Here is a 24,953-nt window from a genome sequence, read left to right as displayed (position 1 = left end):
CAGGAGCTGTCCCAATTATTACATAATCGCCTAATCACAATTATTTGAGATAATCGCAATAATCATTACCTATTAAGAATTTTCATATATTTTCAAACATTTTCAAAAACAGTGGAAATAGCAGATCTACAAGCTCAAAACGTGTCGCGATTTGAGCTTGTAGATCTGCTATTTCCACTCGGCTATTTCCCCTATTAATGTTTTTTTTAAAGTATAAAAGTAATTAAATAGCCTATGCATGTTATTTGTCACTAGACCATACCCGGTGAAGGGCGCAGGCAAAAGTTCAGACCTTGCTGCTTGTTTCTCGCGCGAAACCTGGCAACGTTATCTCCCATTGTTTGACACATAATGGCTAATAAAAAGCTGAGAAACGGGCTTCGCAGTTCAGTTCAGATGGTAATGGGCAATGGCTGTGTGCAAAATTAGATCAAGTGCTCCAGGCAGTGAGGAGAAACGGGCACACAGTTGAAGACACCAAGACACCATGGCCACAGAGGTTTGTCAAATTATAGGAGGATATGTGCTCTGTGCAACTTTTGTTTACGAAGCCTAAAAGCCAAGAATAAATTACATTTCTATTCATTATTCCAATGTTCCAGCGAAAAAAACACTGGGACAGGGACAGGACAGCTCACCTTCTCCCCGGCCAGACCCATCTCGCCAACAGGTCCAATGAAGCCTACAAGACCCTGAAATACACACACGCCAGGTTGGACGGGCAGGATGCAGGTAAACAGCACATGAAGGAATGAAGATGCTACAATTATATCAAATGAAAAGTAATAAGAGGCGTCTTTACCCTTTCTCCCATGGTTCCAACTGTCCCTGCTGTACCAGTTTCTCCCTGCAGAGATATTATATGTGTTGTGTTTTCAATATACATCCATCAACTGTGTTATCAACCACTTAAGCCCTAAATATTAATTGTACAATGAAAAGCTATTTTTGATTGTTCACCTTAATTCCCTCTGGTCCGACCGCCCCCGGGAAACCCTTCCTGCCCATTCTGCCCTGAAAAAGAACACATCATATATTTATACATGATCACACATCATAGACTTTCTGCTACTGTGCGTAACAGTGTCATCAATCTCTCTAGTCACATCTGCATCAGTAGATCTCTATCCTATGAGGTCACATCCGCATCAGTAGATCTCTATCCTATGAGGTAACATCTGCATCAGTAGATCTCTATCCTATGAGCTCACATCTGCATCAGTAGATCTCTATCCTATGAGGTGACTGGTCACATCTGCATCAGTAGATCTCTATCCTATGAGGTCACATCTGCATCGGTAGATCTCTACCGTATGAGGTGACTGGTGAAAGGTCAGGTTTACTAAGTTTTGAGGATTTAAGTGGTTAAATGTTTGAAATAAACAAAAACCTATGAAAAAGTTTAATCTGCAACACAACTTATACATTATGTAGTGGGGGTCCCTGCTACCAAGGTTTGGTGGCATTCAAGTTTTATTCTGGAACAACTGGCAGCTTTCACAATCCACTACAAGCCCACAGTGTGTTCCGCCCATAAGCACACAGTAAAACCTCATTCTTGTAGTAATAGGAGGATTAATATGGCACTGGCAAAATATTTATTCAAATGGTTTTCTCCAGCACTGACCACAGCCAGATCTGTTTTTGTAATTTACTTTCCCCAGATTGATTTATATGTGGGTCTGAGCTTGTTAGCCACTCATCACTGAGTTAATGAAATGAGCTGAACAGAGGCAGAAGAAAGGATGGAAAGAAAGACGGAAAGAAAGAGAGAAAGAAATAAAGAAAGAAAGAAAGAAAGAAAGAAAGAAAGAGCGGGAACTGGCAGACAGAGATTAAGTCATCAAGTCTAATGCCTAATTTATACACCGTCATATGATGTGCCAAAAAAAATTGCAGATCTACATGCGACGGACATGGTCGTTATAGATCGGCTATTGTCAGCGTGTCCTTCATATGACAACAAAGTATGAATCAGGCTCAACAGACAGGATGAGAAAAAACAGGAGTAAGACCTGTGACACATGACCTGAGGAAAGTGTCCATTTACAATAGTTCCTCTTCAGAGAAAGAGTGGGAATGAATGATGAGTGACAGATGGTTACTGGGTGACAGAGATGGTTGGTGACAGACAGAGATGGTTGCTAGGTGACAGAGATGGTGGGTAAGTAAAAGTATCAATACTGCAATGTCGAAATACTCTAATACGGACGAGTAAAAGTCCGGAGTATTTGAAATACTCAAGTAAAGTACAAATAACTCTAAATTGTACTTAAGTACAGTACTTGAGTAAATGTACTTAGTTACTTTCCACCACTGGTAACAGACAGAGAGGTTTGCAAGGTGACAGATGGGGGCTTAAGGGTGTGTGGGTGGGATAAAAGTGACAGCACACATACAGGTGGCAGGGAGGACAGGGAGGTAGAGGCAGATGTCGGCAAGATGAAAAAGTAAAGCTATTAAATGAAAAAACTCAAAGGCATTGGGTAGGTTGTCAACGCCACGATAAATGTACTTTGTAGAAGTTTCACTCTTCCGTTCTTCCATAATATATGCTTGCTGTACGACTCCTTTATTTCTATCATCTGTTGTCATTATCATCCTTGCATCGTGTGACAGTTGTAAATTATGGCTTTTCTACTTCACCCCAAAAAATGTGATTGTTTGTTTTTGTCGCATTCCTGAGCCAATAATCCAATATTTGACTAATTGAATTTAATAGGAGACCAATCCTGGATCATCAGTAGGCTCATCAGTGATTACTTAAGACTGTGAAAGTTGTTTTGGAGTTTATAATATACTTTTATACAGTTTTGCATTGGTTCTCCTACAGCGGCGGGCACCGGGTATATTGAATTATTGGCTCAGGAATGCGACATTCCTTTGGGTGAAGTATTCCTTTAAATGAGTGATTTCAGTTATCACCACCTGGTGGCCAAAAATATGAATTACAGTCCCTGGTTCATCGTGAGACAGGTCTATCAACAACTTAAAGAAATGCTCTACAACCCTGTACATTGTGATTCTGACATTCGTTATGCAGGATTCTGTGCATGCTGTTCACTATAAGACAAGCAATGTGAAACTAATATTCCTTGGGAAAAATATTGATAATAGTAAGTTATATGGGACCATATGGGATTTAAGCACTGCCTTTTCTTCTGGCTATCATGCAGTCAATGGGCATGCTGGCTGCATGTCCGCATGCTACATGTTGTGCATGCTGCATGTTGTGCATGCTGCATGTTGTGCATACTGCATGTTGTGCATACTGCATGTTGTGCATACTGTATGTTCTGTATATTGCATGTTCTGCATACTGCATGTTCTGCATACTGCATGTTCTGTATACTGCATGTTCTGCATACTACATGCCCTGCACGCTGCATGTTCTGCATATTGTATGTTATGCATACTGCATGTCCTGCAAGCTGCATGTTCTGCATGTTCTGCATACTGCATGTTCTGTATACTGCATGTTCTGCATACTGCATGTCCTGCAAGCTGCATGTTCTGCATACTGCATGTCCTGCATACTGCATGTTCTGCATATTGTATGTTATGCATACTGCATGTCCTGCAAGCTGCATGTCCTGCATACTGCATGTTCTGTTTACTGCATGTCCTGCATACTGCATGTTCTGCTTACTACATGTCCTGCATACTGCATGTTCTGTATACTGCATGTCCTGCAAGATGCATGTTCTGCATACTGCATGTTCTGCTTACTGCATGTCCTGCATACTGCATGTTCTGCATACTGCATGTTCTGCTTACTACATGTCCTGCATACTGCATGTTCTGCTTACTGCATGTCCTGCATACTGCATGTTCTGCATACTGCATGTTCTGCACGCTGCATGCTAGTCTGAAGTAGTCTGTTTGGTGGAGAGCCACCTTTATGCATACTGCATGTTCTGCATGCTGCATGTTCTCAGCTGGATGTCAATTAGCTTGCTGCATCACAAAGCATGCAAGTGTCTTTAGGTTCAAGTTACTGTTGTGCTTCCACTGGAGCTCTCTCTCTCTCTCCCTTCCTCTAGACACTCGACTCTAGTAAAAAGTACAGTATAAACAGATACCTGGGTTGAGACGTATCTGAATGTCAGGATTGGGGGCACACTTGCACCATGCGCACACACGCGCACACACACACACACACATACAGAAATGCATGCGTGCAACATAGCACGGTGCAGGAAAGTGATGCATAATGGATAGCAGGGATAGCTGCTTAAGATAAAGAGCTCAGTTGAAAGGAGAAGCAGATCCCTGTTGTCTGCTCTCCTCACCACAACGTGTTTACTGAACACTCACCTCAAGCCCTGTTAGCCCCGGTGGTCCGAGCGGACCCTCGTCTCCCTGCAAACATTAAGATAAATAATGTCATGATCACTGATCACTCTTTTCCACTCGTGTTAACTTATGTTTAATAGTTTCTTGATGGTTTGGGGTTATGTGTAAAATCGTACCTCTAACCCATGAATTCCTCTTGGTCCCGGCAAACCTCTGGCACCTTGCTTTCCCTGAGGTGGCAGAGAACATCTTAAAAGACTGACATTCAACAATAAATACATACACTTCATGTTTGCTTTTTATCCCGTACCACCGCCCACCCACCCCATAACCACCATGGTTTCATGTTTTATGCTTTTACTCACCTTTGGTCCTTCGAGGCCATTCCCTCCCGGTGGCCCCATGTCGCCAGGGAAACCCTGTTATGATTGTTATAATATGTTATGATTAATACAAAAGGTTGAAGACAAACAGTACCCAGTAGAATCCGGAGTGTTAATTTAACTCTGAGATTGCACAAATAGAACCGTTAAGGTTTTACTGTGTAGTTACGATTGACACAACATAGGCACGTTATTGTATATACTGTATCTATTTGTATAAATGTATTGTATAAATATACATGCCTCTGGACCAGGGGGGCCAGCCGTGCCAGAGGGTCCGATCTCCCCTAGTTTGCCCTGTTAGGAAGTGAAAGACAGAGAGGGAACCAGGACATGAGAATTGTCTCCTAGTCGTTATGATGATTATCTATTGTCTGCAGATCTAAATGGCTCTGTCTATTGTCAGCTCCGTTTCCCTCAATAGCCTTTCCCTGACTTTTTTTATCCTCCCGGATCATGGAGTCCCTCAGTGTATCAAAGTTACAAGTCTGTGCTTTTAACTTCAGATCAGTAAGACTGTTAAGACTAACTTAATTGTCAAAAGGCAAAAAATACCTATAGCTCGTATGTCTCATTCTTCTTTGGAGAGCAATGTGCGTCAAACTTCTCGAGCACTTTAGTAGATTGTCATCTACTGTAAAAAAGCAGTGAAATATTCTAGATGACATTATCATGGCGAGCTCACCTGTGGTCCTGGTTTTCCTAGGACGCCTGGTAACCCAGGACCTCCCTGGATGCCCTGTCAATCAAAAACATGTACAAACCAGGGTCATTATAGTTAACTAAAACTAAGACTAAAGCTAAAGCTAAAAGTAAAATGGTCAAAGAATTGTGTTAACTTAAAAAAAAAGGAAATGAAAAAACGAAAGTTAAAGAAAAGTCCAATGTTCTTTGTTTTACTTTTTCCACCATCATATCTGATGTCATGCATTCTTCCACCCTGGTACCTTTTCAGCTTCCGCTTTCCCCACAATGCCTGAAAAACTAAAACTAAAACTAAATAAGAACTAAACTAGTCAATTCTAAACTGAAATCAAACACCAAATTCAAAATCTAAATAAACTAAGGAATATCTCAAAAACTATAACAACTCTGGCACAAACAAAGCTTCAGACCGGCTTCAGAAGCAAAGAAACCCAACCACCCCATTGGCTGATCTAAACCATTAGACACACATCATGACAGTTTAGTGTCTGTGCTGAGGTCTGCTGAGACCACTTTGTCTTCCGAAACAAAAAGCTTCAGTTTTTACGTACACAGACAGATGAGGAGCTTTTACACAAGATTTTCCATAGCCTGGACAAAAGACATCTGGCTAAGCCATTTTCCAAAATTATAGAAAAAGAAAATGTAGCTGCCGAGGGTAGGGGGCTGGTGGGGTGCAAGAGCACTGGTGGAGGGAGGTGTGTGTGTGTGTGTGTCTGTATGCAAAGTATGTACGTCTACTATGACCATGCATGTGTGTTGCACAGGCACTCTACCGCTTTAAGACAGGATTTACAGATCATTTTACATGCTGGATATTTAAACAATGTGAGAATTACAATTTGGTATTCTCGTGAACAACAAGTATGTTATATACATTTAGCAAATTCAATTTCGTAATGTCAGGAGTGGAAGAAGTCCACCCTAGTAAACTCACCCAAGCTCCATATAAAAGAATAAAAGGATACTTATATCATCAACATACCTTTAATTTCACAGTTAACAGTAAAAGAGGTTTCCAGAGCATTGCAAATATAGCTGGTGTGACATTTACAATGTACATTTATAGGCCAATATTACACCAAGTGCCGTCAATATACTATTGTATGTACAACTAGCAACTTCTTCCACTCGTGATGCCATGATTCCTCATACAGCTGCTTTTTCAGCAGTTATGGAGAACATTTCTCATTTTAATTAATTTCTATATAATTATATATTTCTTTAAACTGATATTGTTGTGTAGATAGGGATGTGAATATCTTAGTCGTATGACAAAGTTGTGCGCTGAAAATAGCCAATCTACAAGCTCACAATGTGTCACATCGCGGCGCGTTGTGAGCTTGTAGATAAGCTATTTTTTGGCATGGGACGCCATCATATGACTAAGTATAAATCAGGCTTACCTTGTCTCCTTGGTATCCAATCTCCCCCTGCTGGCCAGGAGACCCAACTTCATCCTGATTGGTTTAGAGAAAGAGAGAGGAGGGGATGTACAGAAGATAGACAGAACATGGACAGAAGACAAGATAGATAGAAGATAGACAGAAGATGGACAGAGGATAGATGATAGACACAACATGGACAGAGGACAAGATAGATAGATGATAGACAGAACATGGACAGAAGACAAGATGGACAGCAGATAGACAGAAGATGGACAGAAGAAGGGAAATGGAGAAAAGGAAAACCATTAGAGAAAGTGAACTCTGGACCCGTGGATCCTCGTCCCATTAATCTTCAACATTCAAGATTCATTACAGCTTCCCACCCATTAACACACACACAATCTGATCCATTACACTGCCTGACATCACAAATCATGGCCACAGTCATGAGCCAGCGTCTTCATGTGGTATGGCTCTATCTTTAGAGAACGGATTGATGGTGATTACCACACTCACACACGCTCGCACGCACGCACTCACACGCGCGTGCGCACAAACACACACACACCCACACACAAACGCCTCATGTCCGACAGATGAAATCTGAAACGTATTTCAATAAATACAACATTATTTTAACCAATCTGTATGGTAGAGTACGTTAGTGGTTGGAGGTGGTGGTATTAATTTGATAATTTCTTAATTAGGAGTAATAAGTAAAGAGTAACTTGAGTAACTTGCCCATAATGGACGACCAAGGTTCCAGGCAGCATGTTGAACTGTATGTAAAACATACAAAGCATGTTGTACTGTATGTAAAACATACAAGCATGATGTACTGTACAGTACATACAGTATGCAAACATGTTGTACTGTACATACAGTATGCAAGCATGTTGTACTGTATGTACAGTATACAAACATGTTGTACTGTACATATACTAGTATACAAACATGTTGTACTGTATGTAAAGTATACAAGCATGTTGTACTGTACGTATACCATTATACAAGCATGTTGTACTGTACAGTATGTAAAGTATACAAGCATGTTGTACTGTACGTATACCAGTATACAAGCATGTTATACTGTACAGCATGTAAAGTATACAAGCATGTTGCACTGTACGTACAGTATACAAGCCAGGCACAGATTGCCAGGGATCAACAGAGTGCATATCAGTCACATGCTAATTAAAAACAGGCCAATAACGGGAATATTCAGATCACCTTATCACCTTTCAGTCCTGGTTCTCCTGGGTTTCCGGATACCCCCTGAGAGAAAAGAAACAAACAAACATGAGTTAGGAAGGGACTGACCCATGTACCGCCTTGCAGGGTAACCTTAAAGCACAATCTTTATTAAGGGTTCGTTTGGACTAGAAGAAGTGAATCATTCCATTTCACAGGTTACGAATTTGTTTCCATACGCTACGGATTGGTTTCAGATAAGGTTCTCAGTCAGGACCTAATTTGCTTAAGAGGTGTTACAAACCCTGAATTCTAGGAGCCCAGAACTCAGAACGTATGCTGAAAATGTATAAAAAATTGGTAAATTAATAGATCTACAAGCTCTGCTATTATTTCTATTTTCGCTTTGTTTTATGAGGGTTTTTTTCATGGCCTACCTTCCCCTTCAGGGATGGTTGTGGTTATAATGGGGAAAAACATAAACAATCACAGAACTTCACAGGTTCTGGAAAGATTCACCTTCTGGAAGGTTCTGGCTTCGTAGCAGAAAAGAGCCATTCGTTTTCACTTTCCACCTGGCATCCCTAGTTTGGACATACGTAATTATAGGCCAAAATGGCAAAGAATTGACAAAAACATTTGAAAATATTTTTGCTCTTTGTCATACAGCAAAGTAATTGTGTAAAATCATACTGGTTGCTCTGTTGTCATTACAGCATCTGAAGCAGAAGTAACGCTACGAAACAAATGCTGCAGGGTCCTAGTGCCCAGTTGATTTCAGAAATGGTATTTATCAACTTTAAAATGAATAAATAAGTACATAAATTCAGGTATATTTCCGTTCCCTGTGTCATTTTGGCGCAAGGGGCAGACACTCCAAAATATTGTTTAATAAGTTGTCATAAAACACAATTATGTGGAATGGTTATTGTGGAAAAATACCAGTGAAAGATATAAAAAATAACTTGTTTAATTGAAAAGGTTACACAGTATGACATTAAGGGCATTGCAGAGTTGAAGCAGGGAACTAATCATTCATCACTCAGGCTCTTGTGTTGATTTCCTGTTTTGAAAAGAAGCTAAATGGCCATGGGGAGGTTTCTCTGACTTAAGCCCCTCCCCCAACCCTGTGCACGCGCGCACACAATCAGATGATGCAGCCAAATTGGCCGGATTCATCAGCACCCACTTCCTGCATAACATAAACAGACCAAGGAGAACAATAACTTACTATACTGACTGCTGCGATGAACATCATTTTCCTGAAACATTACTGATTGGCATGCAAACTGCCATGAACAGTGAATTGGAATGATGGGAGGTGACAGAGAGTGTGCGTGTGTGTGTGTGTGTGTGTGTGTGTGTGTGTGTGTGTGTGTGTGTGTGTGTGTGTGTGTGTGTGTGTGTGTGTGTGTGTGTGTGTGTGTGTGCGTGTGCGTGTGCGTGCTTGCGTGTGTTACCTTCAGTCCACTAGGTCCTGGAAGTCCCATCTCTCCAGCAGGTCCCATATCACCCTGATGCCAGAAGAGGAGATAAACAACAATACATCTCTCTGTGATATCACACGTGTGCACAAACTAGGCTGGGCTCAGGTTCCCCCACCTTTCACACATGGATATCCACATGCAAACACACGCACACATACATGCACGCACACACACATACACGCACGCACACATGCTCGGACACATGGGTGCAAGCATGCACACGCACGTGAGCAAGCACGTGCGCACACACACACACAGAAACAGCAACTCTCATTCCATGTTTTCATTTCATCCACACAGCTGTCATATCGGATACAGTCCAGAATAATGAATATTTATACTAAGCAATCAAATCCGGGAGTGGAGGAGTGGATACAGTAGTAGATGGTTAGGGTAGCCAAGTGTCTGGAGTCAATTCAGTTTCATAGATTATCTGTTGTGAATCTAATGCATAAATGCTTGCGGTAACACATGGCATCACTGACAGCAGCAGCAGTGAAGTGAAGGAATTACAGCAGGCTCAATGAAAAAGCATATAATATGCAATAATGCATATTTTTATATCCACAAAGAGCATGCTGTCAAAGCAGACAGATGTTTTAAATTGCGGCGGGGCTTTAAAATCACTTCAACCTGCCGGATCTATATGGCTATGTATGTAATTATACCTTAAAGTTTTCCGACATTTTAAAAACTTTTTAAAAGAGAAAACTGAAAAAAAGAAAAGGATTCTTTTAAAAAAGTTTTATAAAAATTCTAAAATAGCAACAATAGCAGATCTACACGCTCTGCATGTGAGCCTGTAGATCTGTTATTTTAGCTATTTGTCATACGACAAAGTACTGTATGGGGCTTAAGTGGTTAAGGCTGGATTATGTCAGTCCGTAGGTCGCTTGGTTTGGCAGTCTGTCGGTCCGTAGACCAATCTGGTCTCAAATAACGTAATCTCAAAAACCCCTGGCTGGATTACGGTAGAACTTTCTATGCACCTTCATAAACCCCTGAGGATGGCCTCTACCAATTTAGTTGACCCCATGGCCCTTCCTGTAGTGCCACCATTAGGCCAAAGTTCTAAAAAAATCTAATTTGAGATTCTCATGAAAATAGGATATTCATGTACATTAAAGTACATTCATGCTCCCAGGAAAATTAAATCTAACTATTCAAGTGACTCCCACAACCTATGCTCGAGTGTCTAGCACCACCTTCAGGTTAAAATATCTTACCTTTCCACACAAGCTATCTCATAATCTCATAAGATTTCCGGATGAACTGATTTTGGGTGACCCCATGACTTCTTCGCTAGCGCCAGTTGTGGCCTCTAGGGTCTTTTTAGAATAGTGTTGTTAGTACATGAGAGAATACTGGGAAACCAAACAACAGCAATATCTATCTAAGACCAGACTAAGTAGTGTTCATCAGCAAAGAGTCTTGATAAATGTATTTATTGGGCAGAATGTGTGAATTAAGTGTGTTGTTGTAGTAGTTGTTGAGGAAGCAAACTAGTTTTAAACCAATCTTGTAACCATTGACCACTGACCAATACGCATGGTGATCTATCATTCTATCTATCTAAACTATAGTATCTATCTGTCTGTCTGTCTGTCTAGTACCTACCAACCACAGTATGACACCGTAGCATGTCACAGAAGACATACAGAACACATCACACCACTGACTCTAGGAGGTGGAGGTCTGTCCCTCTGGCTAGTAGCTCATATATTTTTATCCCTGGAATACGGCTCAGTGTTGTTGTTCTCTATCCTGACACAGTGGACATGGATGGAACCCAGAGCACAGCTGTAATCAGGTCCCAATTACAGGCCTGCCACCACCACTGGTGGCCAAGAATAGAGGAAGGAGTGGTCCGGATGGGGAAAGATGGGACATGACAGGAGAAAACAGCGACACATTATAATCAGATGCCATTATGTGGTTGCTGGGCTGAGCAATTAGAGACATTCTAGAAAGACACCCCATCTCCTTGTTAAGCACTGCTGATTGACGCTCGCAAGATCATTTATAGTACGCTGTCAAGTGATGAAGTGGGAGGGACTTCTTGAGCAGCTTCTAGGTCTGCAGGCAGGAAGTTGACGTCCTCACCCCTCTGCCACGCTGGCTGATGGATTTCAAAACACATCCTCTGTTTTTTGTAGCCGAGTTAATTTCCTACACAGTTTAACCAATTAAGCCCCATTTTATACTTCGGCTATTCAAAAATAGCCAATCCAGAAACTCATAATCAGTTGCAACTTTTCAAGGAAAAAAAAGGAAACAAGTCAAAAATAGGGATGACAAGGTTCATTTGGATGTTGGGGTTCACCGGTACTTGAAAATGTCATCTAAACTAAGCAGTAATATTCTGTGAGTAATTGTCTTGAATGATCCCTGACTGTATGTGATTTTTTGGGGTTAAATGTATGTTATAATGGGATGCTTTAAACAGAGGTTACAACAACCCAGATATGAAAAGTGCCAGCACACAGAAACTCTCCTGTACTCACAATAAGTCCAAGAACTCCGCTAGGACCAGGGGCTCCGAGCTCACCCTAGGAGAGAGATGAAGAGAGGAAGGAGTTTCTAGAGTTATTGGCTCTTTTTTAAACAAACATGCACAGAATAGAGGTTCAGTGTTCATCCGAGCTTATAAGAGGGGGCTGTGTGTGCGTGTGTGTGTGTGTGTGTGTGTGTGTGTGTGTGTGTGTGTGTGTGTGTGTGTGTGTGTGTGTGTGTGTGTGTGTGTGTGTGTGTGCGCGTGCATATGTGCGTGTGTGTGTGTGTGTATGTGCTTGCGTGTGTGTGCACACCCGTGTGTGTGTGTGTGCGCGCGCGTGCATATGTGCGTGTGTGTGTGTGTGTGTATGTATGTGCTTGCGCGTGTGCGCACACCCGTATATGTGTGTGTGTGTGTGTGTGTGTGTGTGTGTGTGTGTGTGTGAGGTGCAGGTGGGAGGGGACTTGAGCCCACTGTCCTGCTGTGTGCCCACCAGCAGACAGAAAATGTGTCTGTGTGAGAGAGTCAGAGAGAGAGAGAGACAAACAGAAGGAGAGAGAACAAGAGAGGGTGAGGGGAGGGAGCGCGAGAGAGCGAGCAGCAGAGGACAACAGGAGTGGTCTCTAACTAAACCTAAAATCGTTAAATCTGATATGCAGTGTTGTGTCATTTTGCACGAACCTGAACTCTGGACTACAGCAATGGCAAGAATATATTACAGTAGCTTGCAGAGGTAGCTACATAGTGTGCATATTGGATTCATGAGGATTCATGAGCCTCAATCATTGAACTCTGAAGCACGTTTATGATAAGTCCACTTCAAACTGTCTAAAAGAGCAAGTTGTTGATGTTTATTGCTTCATTTCAAAAGCATTCAAATGTTCCTTTAATGACACTGAAAAACGCTGTGATTAATTATTCTTTATTTTTTTAATTTAATTTGTCAGAATCATCAATGGGCTGACAAGACAATGGGTTGGCCTAGTATTTAGACTTGATTATTCAAAAATAATCGAATTATTAGTGTGTGCGTGCATGTGAGTGTGTGAGTGAGTGACTGTGTGTGTGTGTGTGTGTGTGTGGGGGTGTGTGTGTGTGTGTGTGTGTGTGTGTGTGTTTTCGCACGTGCGTGCATTTGTGTGGCCAATTTCACATGAGGGTTAAATTGAAAAGGTCTGAGTTTGAAGCATGGTTTTGAAACACCACGCCAATTACACTTCAGCAGTAAAGCTGGTCTGGCAGTCTTAAAAACCTAACTTCAAACAAAACAGAGCCAACACAGTAAAATCCTCAGCACTAATTTATCCACTTGTAACTCTGAGAGCGTACAAATGTAACTAAATGGAACCGTATTGGACCCTTATGGGTCCATTTGGTTACATTTGCACACTCTCAGAGTTCAATTAAACACTGAGGATTTACTATGAACCTAGTTGACTCACAGATGTCTTTCCCAGCAGCAGAAATGCCCCTTTAGGAAATTCCCAGTGTGTAAAACATCAGGGGAGTGTCTCTCTCCTCTGGGGCATGTTTACCAAGCATGCCACAAATTACCGCCAGGCCTGCAAAATTCTGCGGGCCTACAAGTTTCCAATGTAGCGTATTTCCTAAGAGCGATGATGTAAATAATGGGCACAGCCACATTTTCTCCAATGAGGCCTTAAGCTTCATTGGGGAAATGAGACGAATATATTTCATTGTATGATAATAAAAAAACCTGCAAATTCTTTCCACCCAGTTTTAGCAACTGCTGTACATTTGAATATAGATATTAATATAGTAAACTACTTAATCTAAGAAACAATGCGCGTGTGTGCTAGCATGCATGTGTGTGTGTGTGTGTGTGTGTGTGTGTGTGTGTGTGTGTGTGTGTGTGTGTGTGTCAGCATGCATGAGTGCGTGTGCGTGTGTGTGTGTGTGTGTGTGTGTGTGTGTGTGTGTGTGACATACTGGGTCCCCATCTGGTCCAGGAGGTCCTCTCTCCCCAAAGTCACCTGGAAACCCCTGAAAAGAGACATACTGGCTTTTATATCCTATTCCACACTGTCCTGGGACAGCTAGATCCCCCCGCCACACACCTGCCCTGCACCAGAGACACACTTAAAAACACTGTTAAATTCTTATAGTGCAACTTCATGTATATGTACTGTGAATATACTGCACCCAAAACCAGCTCAGTGACCTTGTGGTTAGAGTGTCAGCCCTGAGGTCCCCCCCCCCCCGCCTCCTCCAATCCCCTGGCTAGATCATAGCAAAGACTATAAAAATGGGACCCAGTGCCTCCCTGTTTGGCATTCAGTATCAATGGTTGGATTGGGGGTAAGTTACATACTACATGTCAAGGGGGTGTACTTGTACATGGCTAGGAAACAGGAGATAGGCTCCTGCCACATGGCAGGCTACTAAATTCCATTACCACACACTTATTACATATTTGATATCTGCTGCTAAAGTATGTGCTGTCTTTACTTGCAAGAGACTGTGTTAATAATTGTATTATTATTATATTTATGAAAATGAAATTTGTGGGAAGCTTGTGCAAAACATTATTCCACCCACTCTTTTACACCTGTAAACTTGTGCCAAATAAAGTTGAAGAGGTTGAACAGTTCTGCAGAATTGATATTCAGTTGTATTACAGTTGAATTGTTCTCCAATAGTTTACACTGTGAGGCTATGTATGAGTGTTTTTAGTTTTTTAATATAATCCCATTCCATTGTTAGGCGGATTCTGCCAATGCTTTTCAATGGGAACCGCGTGGTTTGTTGGCATTCGCGGATTTCCGCCAAAAAAAAACTCTGTTCCCATTGAAAAACATTGGCAGAATCCGCCGCATAGGCAGAATCAAAGTTCGGTGTGACCGCACCCTTGCAGCACAAAAGTAAATAGAGTTCTTATAAATTGTCGAGTTGTCAATAATGCAAGCCAGAAAATCTCACAACATTTACTGGGCACAAGATCTCACACTTAGACTACACATAGGCCCAGCTGTGCACAGTAATTACATATATTTCACTTTGTTAAATATAACTTTACACATCAAGTCCTTTGAAATACGTACAAATTTGGTAGATAATTGTTCTATTATGAGCATTAAATATTGTAGTAGCAGCACTGGGTGTGGACAGTAAATGGCTGTATTTAGTCTGACTATGAACGTTTTTTTAAAGCAGGGACCATTTAGTCCAGTTGGGACTAAATGAGACTGATCTGAACTGTGCTAATGGATGGTTCTGCTATGGGAAGTCGTAAACTTAATGTTCCTGAAGAAAGAGCTAATGGCGCTAAGGGTTTCAGGGCATGTATCTAGGGCACTGGTCCTCAATGTAGGCTTTGGAGCCACGCGCACGCGCGCACACACACACACACACACACACACACACACACACACACACACACACACACACACACACACACACACACACACACACACACACACACACACACACACACACACACACACACACACACACACACACACACACACACACACACACACACACACACACACACAGCTAAAATACAATCAGTCTCAACAGACAACACATTTATATTTTTGGGTCTCAAGCTGATAAAGTTTTGGGAACCCTGTTTCTATCATGAAGTGTCTGGCTGTGGAGGCAGCCCTCCGTGAGCTATGTTTATCTTTGAGTGCCTTCTTCTCTGTGTCCTGGAGGACGAGAGGGAAGGAGGAGTCTTCAGATCAAGCCTGGCCTTCACAGGTCCTGGGATACTGTAAGTATGATGTCCCTGGTGCCTGCAGCTATCAGCTGCCCTGGGCTTAGAAAAAAGACCTCCCAAATTCTATGAGGTCAACCACACTACTGCAGTTCCCACAGTAAGCTAGTCTGGAGATAAACAGAGAGTATTGTAGCTTATACCATAATTTTGGCCATATTGGAAGACGTGATCATAGTTCTGTGAGAGAGAGACTACCCCCTCTTCACAAGTATACTATTTGCTAGAGCCACATCCTTAAGTCTCCTCCTACATCCTAGTTCCCTCATCACGTGCACAACAAACACAAGTACACAATATGAAATCCATAGACGTATAACGCCTTCAAGTTCAGTCAAGTTTCACGGTGAGATGAAACCATTTTAAGCCGATTTATACTTCATCGTATAACGTTGCGTGGCAAAAATTGCTGATTTACAAGCTCACAAAGTGTCACATTCGTGACGCATTGTGAGCTTGTAGATTGTCGGAGCATAAATTCGAATGTTGCAGAGAACAATCGCAGCGGTCTGAATTAGCCTTTAACACATCACATTTGTTGCACAGACAAGTGCAATTATCAGCTCCCACATAAACAATTCCCTCACTGGGTTTGCGTGTGTTCAGATGTTTCCGTCAATAAACGTCTTATTTACTGAAAAGCCAATAAGCAACAGCTGCAGGATGAGCTCAGCAGGGAGTCCATCTACCACACAGAACAGGACCTATGGCTTGGTTCCACCTTGGGAAAACCAAAGGCCTCTCCTTCCAACAAAAGCCCTTTCTTGTTACATCCAACATGTCAACATAGGCAGTTAGCAGGACCTACAATTAACCCCTCCATTACGTAAACCATGGAGAGACTGAATAAGGGTGCCAACAATGGCGTAAATGTAGAACTTAAGCATCCTACTATACATGTATACTAGCAGGACTGAGCTTTAGCAACCACTTAATTTACCGGCAATTTATTTTATATATAATTAAACCGTATATACAGTGTATACAGTGCGTAAGCTGTATGTAAAACTGTGCACTGTAAGTAATCTGCTACCTGTATTCATTTTGATTCCTAACTTCATTCTGACTTATTGTATTTAACATTTTATCCCTAAACCCCACACACACACACACACACACACACACACACACACACACACACACACACACACACACACACACACACACACACACACACACACACACACACACACACACACACACACACACACACACACACACACACACACACACACACACATCATTATAATAGAAAAGGATTATCTATAAAGTATGTTGAGACAAAACTTTACCGGCCTACCCATCTTGCCCCTCTTCCCTGGTTCACCGGCATTGCCCTGAAAATGAAATGATAGAAGAAGAAGGGAGAACAGAATGCAGACATAGAATGATAGAGCAACAAGGTAAAAAAAAGAAATAGAAGACAGCAAACAAGAGAGACAGAGAAAGAGAAAGGCAGAGGGACCTTATGTATGCAGTAATCAAATCGCCACGCACTTCTCCACCACATGACAAAATGAATGAAAATAAAACAACACCACCACACACCATTAAAAACTCAGAACCTTCAGCCTTTGTTGGCTCTCGCTTTAACAGATGGGAGAACCATCTGATTGCAGCCTATCCAACATTCCCTCATTCTGAGAGGTTTATTGCTTTTTTTCGTATATCTGTTAAACAAACACCCATTTCCCCTGGAAGAGAGAGACTGACTCTGGCTCTTGCGTGCAGCCAGGGTACTGTTTGACACATGTAACTGTGTGGGTAGTCTGGGTACTGTATGTATTATTTGAATTATTTGTGTAAATACATTTACTAGATTTATATTTGTTTTGTTTCATGTTTGCTTTGTTGGCAATGTGAACAAATGTTTCCTCATGCCAATGAAGCCCCTTTAAATTGAATTGAATTGAATTGTAAGATCTGTCTAGCTGGCCGGGTACTGTATGACAGTGGTTCTCAAAGTGCGGTCCGGGCACCCCCAGGTGTCCTCGAGTGGGTTCCAGGGGGTCCCCAGCTAAATGATTCATAGTTAGGAACCAAGTGGAACCTTACAGGTCTGTAACTCTTTGAGTGTACAAACGGAACCAGAATGGAACCAAATGGACCCGTAAGGGTCTGCGGGCCTAATGCCTGCCAAACTGGATTCCTTGAAATTAAAACATTTGAGAATCACTGCTGTACGACCCATCTAGCTCGCTGGCTGGGAAAGGTCCTCTGGGTACAGCCTGCCTCACACTGACGTAACCCTCTGGCACTAGTCAGAAGTAGGGTAATGGCTGCATGTTTTACAGACAGGGAGCTTTGAGGAGTTCAGGCAGTTCAAACACTTCAGGAGAGTCCTTTTAAGACTCAACACCTTATACAGCAGTGCCGTCTCAGACAGATATCGTAATAGGTATCACATATTAAGTAGAACTCACTCTTTCACCATCAGCTCCAGGTAGGCCAAAAAGCCCTGGGATTCCAATGAAACCCTGTAGAGGGAAAGGTGATAAAAAAAGAGAAGAAAAATGAGAGAAAGGGAACATGAAATACAAGAAGTACAATCTAATTGGACAGCAGAGGCGGTTCCTTTCTCTTTGTCATGATTTCTTTATTGAGGCAGAGAGAAGGGAAGCAGAGAGAGAGAGACAGACAGTGGATGAACATGACTCAATTCCAGGCCTAAAAGGGTACTTAAGGCTTTGTTCAGACTGCAGGCAAATCTGATTTGTTTCTCAAATCTGATAATTAGGTTTATTCAGATCGTCCACCTATCTGCTGTGTTAAAGGTATTGTTTTTTAGCTCTTGCTCATTTGATTTTCCTATTTGTCTCATCTGTTTAAGAAAGTAGCTAGTTGATATATTGCACTTTTACCTTAGCGCTAGGTATACTCTTAGTTGCTTGCTTTAGAAGAGAATGCACTTAAGACTTCTTGTGATTAGTAGTTTTCCTGCCTACCTATGTTGAATGCACTGTAAGTCCCTTTGGATAAAAGCGTCTGCTAAATGACTGTAATGTAATGTAAAGGGGTCATGCTTAACGTACACTCGGTCATACGATGGTGGCGCTCGCAGACATAGCCAATCTACAAGCTCCCATCGTGACGTATCGTGAGCTTTTAGATCTGCTGTTTTCGCCAAGCGACACCACCCGACGACAAAGTATAAATTATCAGGCTTCAGTGTCAAGAGTGTGAAGACTGAGACACATCTTTTTTGCTGTTCACACTGGATCGAAAATCTGATCTGGGCTGCCAGTCTGAACATAGCCTAAGCCTTCTACACTATCTCTGGGCACAATCCCATTGGTATTAATGGTGGTCTCAAAGGGTGTGAGTCCAGCGAGGATGGGGGGCGTCCAGCGTGGATGGGGGTGGGCTTCCATGGAGAAAGTGTATATGCCCATGGACTGCATGGTGCGGGCTTCCACGATGTAGTCCAAGGGCACATACCCTCACACCAGGGATCTCTGAAGATAGCAAAGACATCTCACTGGACTGTGGGCGCGCAGGAATACACAGCTGGAAATAACAACAACAACAACAAGCACAGCAAAAACAACAACAAACACACACACACAGTGGGCACACTGGAGGGAAGACTGAGACATGGGCTGTGGTAAAGAGTCTGTGGTGGGCCTCAGTTGAGATGCTTTGCTCTAAGCACAATAATTACTGAAGAAGAGATGAGAAGAGTTGCTATGGACAGGAAGCTTTGCTGCTGACAGAGACAGTGACAGGAGAGAGAGAGAGAGAGAGAGAGAGAGAGAGAGAGAGAGAGAGAGAGAGAGAGAGAGAGAGGTGGGGGGGGGGACTAGCGGGGCCTCATACGGAGCTTAAACAGGAAATTCCAGCATGTGGGGGCAGGGAAGGGTTTGGCGCAGCAAGGGGGGTGCTGATAAAGAATCTTTATTGGAAGGCAACATAAAAATCACTGTTTGTGCCAGAGTGTGTGTGTCTGTGTTTGTGTACCTAAAGGGTGTGTGTTTGTATGCGAAGGCGTGTCAACAGTTACAGTTTTTCACTTACAGGCTTTATACAGTGACATACAGTGTTTACATGACGCTGTAGGGTCCTAAGTTTAGCATTCTAATAGTAGTTACATACAGTACACTGATGGAATGCGTGTGTACGTGTGTTTCTAGTAAAATGTGTCTGTGTGTGTATGTAGGTGGCAATGCCATGTTATTAAAGTGTTTATGAAAATACATTATGTGCGTAAAGGACAAAAGGCTGTATTGTGTACAGTATATGTGTACATATGTGTGTACTGTATGTGTGTACATGTATGCATGTAAACACAAACATAAGCATGAAATGAGCATGCATTTGCACAGTATGCAGCACAATTACAACAACAAAATAAGTAGATTTTGTAGTGATTAGTATAGTATAGTATAGTATAGTATAGTATGTATAAGCTCATTTATAGTATTTTATATAGTAAAAGCTAGAACTCGTGCTTGTATCCTTGTCATTTAAAAGTCACTCAAAAGGGCAACAGATCAGATAGAAGGGAAGAATGTAAGTTCACCTACCCGAGCACCTTTGGGCCCCATGGGTCCTACAGGCCCTGGTAAACCCTGGAAAAACAAAACAAAACAAAAAAACAGAAACAGCAGTTCAGTGGCTTAACATTGGTGATGTGGATGATAAACAAACTGAAACACTGTTTCCAAAACACTCTACATGTATGGGTCACTGTGCTTACAGAATGACCTTTCAACTATAGAAGTAGCTCATGACAAATTACTATTATCGCTGATTTAAGTCATCTCCGGTGGCACAATCTCACAAATGGCATATTATTTGGCATGTTATTTTATTTTATTATAACATTTAAAGTTGCAAACCCCAGCTGCAAACACCTACTGGTTGACAAGTAGTACTGCCTAAAGCTCAAAACGTAATATCTCCCCTATCCCCCACCAAGCTTGGATGCCTTGTTGGAAGAGTGGTAGAAGTTTGGTAGGACAAGTTATGGAAATCTCTCTCAAGCTCACCTCTAACACATTTCTTTAATTATTTTGACTGATATCTAATTTACAAATTGACTATGACAACTGCGCAAAATGCAGTTTATTGTCTTGTCTCTGAGATACACAGGTTAAATGAATAGTTCAACCCCAAAATGACTTTTCACCAATGAATTACCCTGTGAAGCCTTGAATTCATGGAGAATTTTAGCTTGTTTCACATTCCTTCACGTTTAGAAACTCCAAAACAAGTGTCATGTATCCAGTCCATGTCCTCATTACTTCCAAAACTCCAAAACATTTTTGCAGAAGCTTTAGTATTTAAAATACTTCCTGGATAAACAGGCTCATACACCAACAAGGAGTGTGCCTGTGCGTGTGCATGTGAACTCAGCTCGCGTTGATCCCCACGTGCATTCCTCGTTCCTCGTTCGTGCACGACACTGTTTACACCGGAAGTGTCTTAAATGGTACAGTATAGTACAAAAATACGGTGTTTCGGAAGTAATGAGGACACAGACTGGATACAAGACACTTGGATTGCACTGTAACAGTTGTTTTGGAGTTTATAAATGGAGGTTTTACATTGTTTTGCTGTGGACAATCTTGGACCCCTACGTTCTTCAATTCATTAAGTATTCTCTTAGTTTTTTGGATTCTTCATTCACCGTGAAGGAATGCGACACAAACAAAACTTCTTCATGAATTCAAGGCTTCACAGGGTGAGAAGTTTATAGGGGGGGGGGAAAAGTCAAAGTATTGCTTTAATTTGTAGTTTGTGTACACAGCAGCCACACAGGCTAGACTAGTCCACTACCCCAGGTCCCTGCCTACTGCACCAATCACAGCACAGCATCCGAGGATTTACTGCACCTGCCTGCCAGGATAACCTTTGGCACCTGGGCTTCCGCTCGGACCTAGCTCACCCTGCAGAGAATAGAAAGATGAAGAAAGAGTCAGCGAGAGAGAGAGAGAGAGAAAAAGAGAGAGAGAGAGAGAGGGGGGGGGGGGGATGAAAATTATGGACTCATAGACACAGACAGGTCTTTGTGCAGGGTAGCAGGTAGTTTGAGAAAGAACAGGGGTGGGGATGGGAGGCATAATAAGCCAAATAGCCCTGGGGGGCAGGAGGTGAAGTCCATGGGGCCGTGCAACATATCTGACAGTAGACTCAGACTGGTCTACTGCCGTAGAAGTTTAATGGTCCATAATGTGTTTTGAAGGAAAGAGCTGCTTTACACAAGACGACCAAAATAATTTGGCATGTCATTATAGACCTTTTAAAAAAAAAAAAAAAGAAATTAGTTAGATTAGATTAGTTAAAAAATATATGTTTGGCTAATGTGTTTATAGACAAAATAAGTTATGTCATCTGTTTGTGTTTATATTTATATACAGTATGTACATAAACACATAGAAGGGCCGGGCAGGTGATGCCAACATTCCTAGAGCATGAATGCATGTCTAATTTCCTCAAACACACTATAGTACCTATCATTCACTGCCTTTCATATACAATACATGGTGTGCAATAGAATAGAATACAATACAATTTAACCACGTTAACTCTAGTGTCCCTATTCTGGGCGTGTCATAATAGGCTAAGATTCTGAAAAAATATGTGAACATTTTGATGAAAACAGCAGATCTAGCAGATCAGAACTCACAACGTCATAGGGTTGTAGTGGTTAAGCCAAGTCAGTATAGGATGGCAAAGGTCCAGGCAGTGGATCAATAACTCAGTGCGTCCATATGAGACATTTCTGTCACAGTACAGTAATAAAGTGGATGCTCAGTTTATACAGAGCAGCTGTCCTGTGCTCTGGAGAGCTGGGCAGCACGCGCTGCCAAACAGTTGTGCCTCTATTACTCAATCAGTGATGTTTGGGTGATTCACGCTGAAGGGCCCCTGGTCACCAGCAGTAGGCTGCTTCATGGGAAAGGTGGGGGCGTTTGAGGGTGCACACGACAGGAAAAGGAAAAACACACACGCTTTAGTGGAACTCTCTTTTGCGGGTGACGTCAGCATTAGAGAAGGGACACACACTCACACTGTGTGACAACAAGGCAAGAGAGGGTCTTTCCCTGGGACCCTTCCGGAGTAGTAGTGGATGACCCAGCGTGGCTGTAAATAGCCCTTTAATTTAGGCACTACGGGGCTGGAAGCTCCAGAACTAAAATAGCCTCTGCTGTCCTGGATGGGAACAGTCAGAGCCAAGTCTCCTCCTACTTGTTCCAGGGAGCAAAAGGGTTCACTGGGACAGTGTTCCTCCAGTGTCACGACTCAGCCAGACACAGTGTGAGACGAGGGACAGATAAAGAGAGATAAAAGACGGACATAAGCATCAGGGTCAAGCCCAAGATGATACGATGGTAGCCTCTAAGCCAGACAACTCTTCTAGGGGTCGTAATCAATCTAATCGATTATCAAGCTGTCTTGAGAGATTCATCGATAATAGGAACAAATTATCGACAATTTAATAAATGTAATAATAGGCGAAAAGCTTCAAAAGTTTTTTTCGACCCAACATTTTTTCAAATAGCCGATCCACATTTTTACAATACGCGCTTCTCGATAATTCAGTCGATTGAAAAAGAAAATAATTGATAATTGCAGCCCTAAACTCTTCCGTCCGTAACTACACCTTGTAAAAGTCGCAAACAGGAAGCTGTCACGTGGTATCACAGCGCTGCAGTCAGATGTCTCTGCTCACCACTGCTCTGTAACAAGCTGAACAAATTTGGCTGCTGGCCGCCATGTTCGGCTCTCCAAGACATGCGCACGCACACGCGCACACGCACACGCACACACACACACACACACACACAAGGATAGAACCTTGGGGGACCACGTTCAACAAAGTATATACTTTAGTTTAGGGTTTAAAATGGTTAAATTGTAACCTTAAAAAAAAAGATACTTACAGCGTCTCCAGGGAGACCAGGGGGCCCAGGGTGACCTTTCTGTCCCTGAAAGAAAGAAACAAAACATCAACTTAGTAGCTGAAGGACAGAGCAATGATTCAAAAAGGCAGTTGAAATGCGTAATTTATTTCAAGTCACTATGATGCACATAAAGCATAAATTAGCTTAAAGGAATGAGTCCTACAGATGAAAAGAACATAATGCTTAGCAACCATTTAAGCCGTATTTCATACTTTGTCGTACGATGGCGTTGCGGAGCGAAAATAGCTGATCTTCAAGCTCACAACACATTGCATTGCGACGCGCTGTGAGCTTGTAGATCGCCCATATTTCGCATGTAGTACCGCCGTGCGACACTGGTGCGCAACAAAGTTTAAATCAGGCTTAAGAACTACAATACAGCTTGCATTCGCTAACTGACATGGAAATGTAATGTGCGCTCAAACTAACACCAACAGGCAAACACCAATAGAGCGTCGCAGTTCCCGCCCACTTCCTGTTTTTTTTGGTGCCGGAAGAAAAAACTCAATGCATTTTTCCATTGACATTTCCAAAAATATTTATATCTATTAATTTAAGCCTCGAATCAAGCCATCACGAGATGACATGAATCATGACCATAAAACGTTTTTTTCTGTGATTTTTTTTTTTAATATTTAATTATATGATATACTATATTTAATAAATACCCTTTGTTTTGCCGTTTTCAACAAAAAAAAATCACAGAATCAAACGTTTATGGTCATGATTCATGTCATGTCATGATGGCTTGATTCGAGGCTTAAATTAATAGATATAAATATTTTTGGAAATGTCAATGGAAAAATGCATTGAGTTTTTTCTTCCGGCACCAAAAAAAACAGGAAGTGGGCGGGAACTGCGACGCTCTATTGACGAACATGAGGGCCATAAGGAAACATTCTGGTTAGTTATTGTGGTATCAACTTTTCCACTAGCCATGTTCACAGAAAGAAAAGGATGCTGGTGAAGCCGGGCAAGGATCACTTTACATTTACCAACAGACTAGACCACCAGACTAGACCAGACTACACTGAAGACACAGGAGGATTCTAGTGTTCTGCTGACTCCAGCAACACAGGCCTCCAACAAATGAATGGGAAAAAGAAAAAAAAGAAATTGAAATCAAAAAGGTGGGCGGACATGCTTTCCTAAACCACACACTTTGATAGAGAAATGGAGAGAAGCAAAGAGAGCTTGGGGGGGGGGGGGGGGCAGAGAGGAATATAAAAGGAAAGACTCCTGTTGTTCCGTTTTCCTAAACCACAGCCTAAAGAGCAGCGATCCAAGACTCCCAGAAGTTCCTGTGAACGGTGCCTGGGCCCTGTCATCTGACTGACTGCAGCGGAGGATCATTATGTTACAC

At 42.0% G+C, this 24,953-nt stretch overlaps 2 protein-coding genes across 2 annotated transcripts in view; one reads left to right on the top strand and one right to left on the bottom strand.

The window, feature by feature from the left end:
• nup188 (nucleoporin 188) overlaps positions 1–24,953 on the top strand; it is a 305,112-nt gene that overhangs the window by 167,990 nt on the left and 112,169 nt on the right. The window lies entirely within an intron of this gene.
• Positions 1–24,953, bottom strand: part of LOC308077923 (uncharacterized protein) — a 108,177-nt gene that overhangs the window by 31,993 nt on the left and 51,231 nt on the right. Inside the window, exons 8-25 of the mRNA XM_080418926.1 lie at positions 23,570–23,614; positions 21,518–21,571; positions 20,207–20,251; positions 18,107–18,160; positions 16,976–17,020; positions 13,895–13,948; positions 11,955–11,999; positions 9,424–9,477; positions 8,003–8,047; positions 6,791–6,844; positions 5,365–5,418; positions 4,923–4,976; positions 4,662–4,715; positions 4,473–4,526; positions 4,318–4,362; positions 961–1,014; positions 803–847; positions 639–692 (exon numbers count right to left, since the gene is read on the bottom strand). Coding sequence (XP_080275052.1) covers positions 639–692; positions 803–847; positions 961–1,014; positions 4,318–4,362; positions 4,473–4,526; positions 4,662–4,715; positions 4,923–4,976; positions 5,365–5,418; positions 6,791–6,844; positions 8,003–8,047; positions 9,424–9,477; positions 11,955–11,999; positions 13,895–13,948; positions 16,976–17,020; positions 18,107–18,160; positions 20,207–20,251; positions 21,518–21,571; positions 23,570–23,614 — 909 coding nt within the window. The remainder of the gene's footprint in view (positions 1–638; positions 693–802; positions 848–960; positions 1,015–4,317; positions 4,363–4,472; positions 4,527–4,661; positions 4,716–4,922; positions 4,977–5,364; positions 5,419–6,790; positions 6,845–8,002; positions 8,048–9,423; positions 9,478–11,954; positions 12,000–13,894; positions 13,949–16,975; positions 17,021–18,106; positions 18,161–20,206; positions 20,252–21,517; positions 21,572–23,569; positions 23,615–24,953) is intronic.

The sequence above is a fragment of the Gymnoscopelus braueri genome (assembly GCF_963280865.1).
Source record: "Gymnoscopelus braueri genome assembly, chromosome: 22".
Lineage (NCBI taxonomy): Eukaryota > Metazoa > Chordata > Actinopteri > Myctophiformes > Myctophidae > Gymnoscopelus > Gymnoscopelus braueri.
Note: the sequence above shows the minus strand (reverse complement) of the source record. Positions and strands in the feature narration are given on the sequence as shown.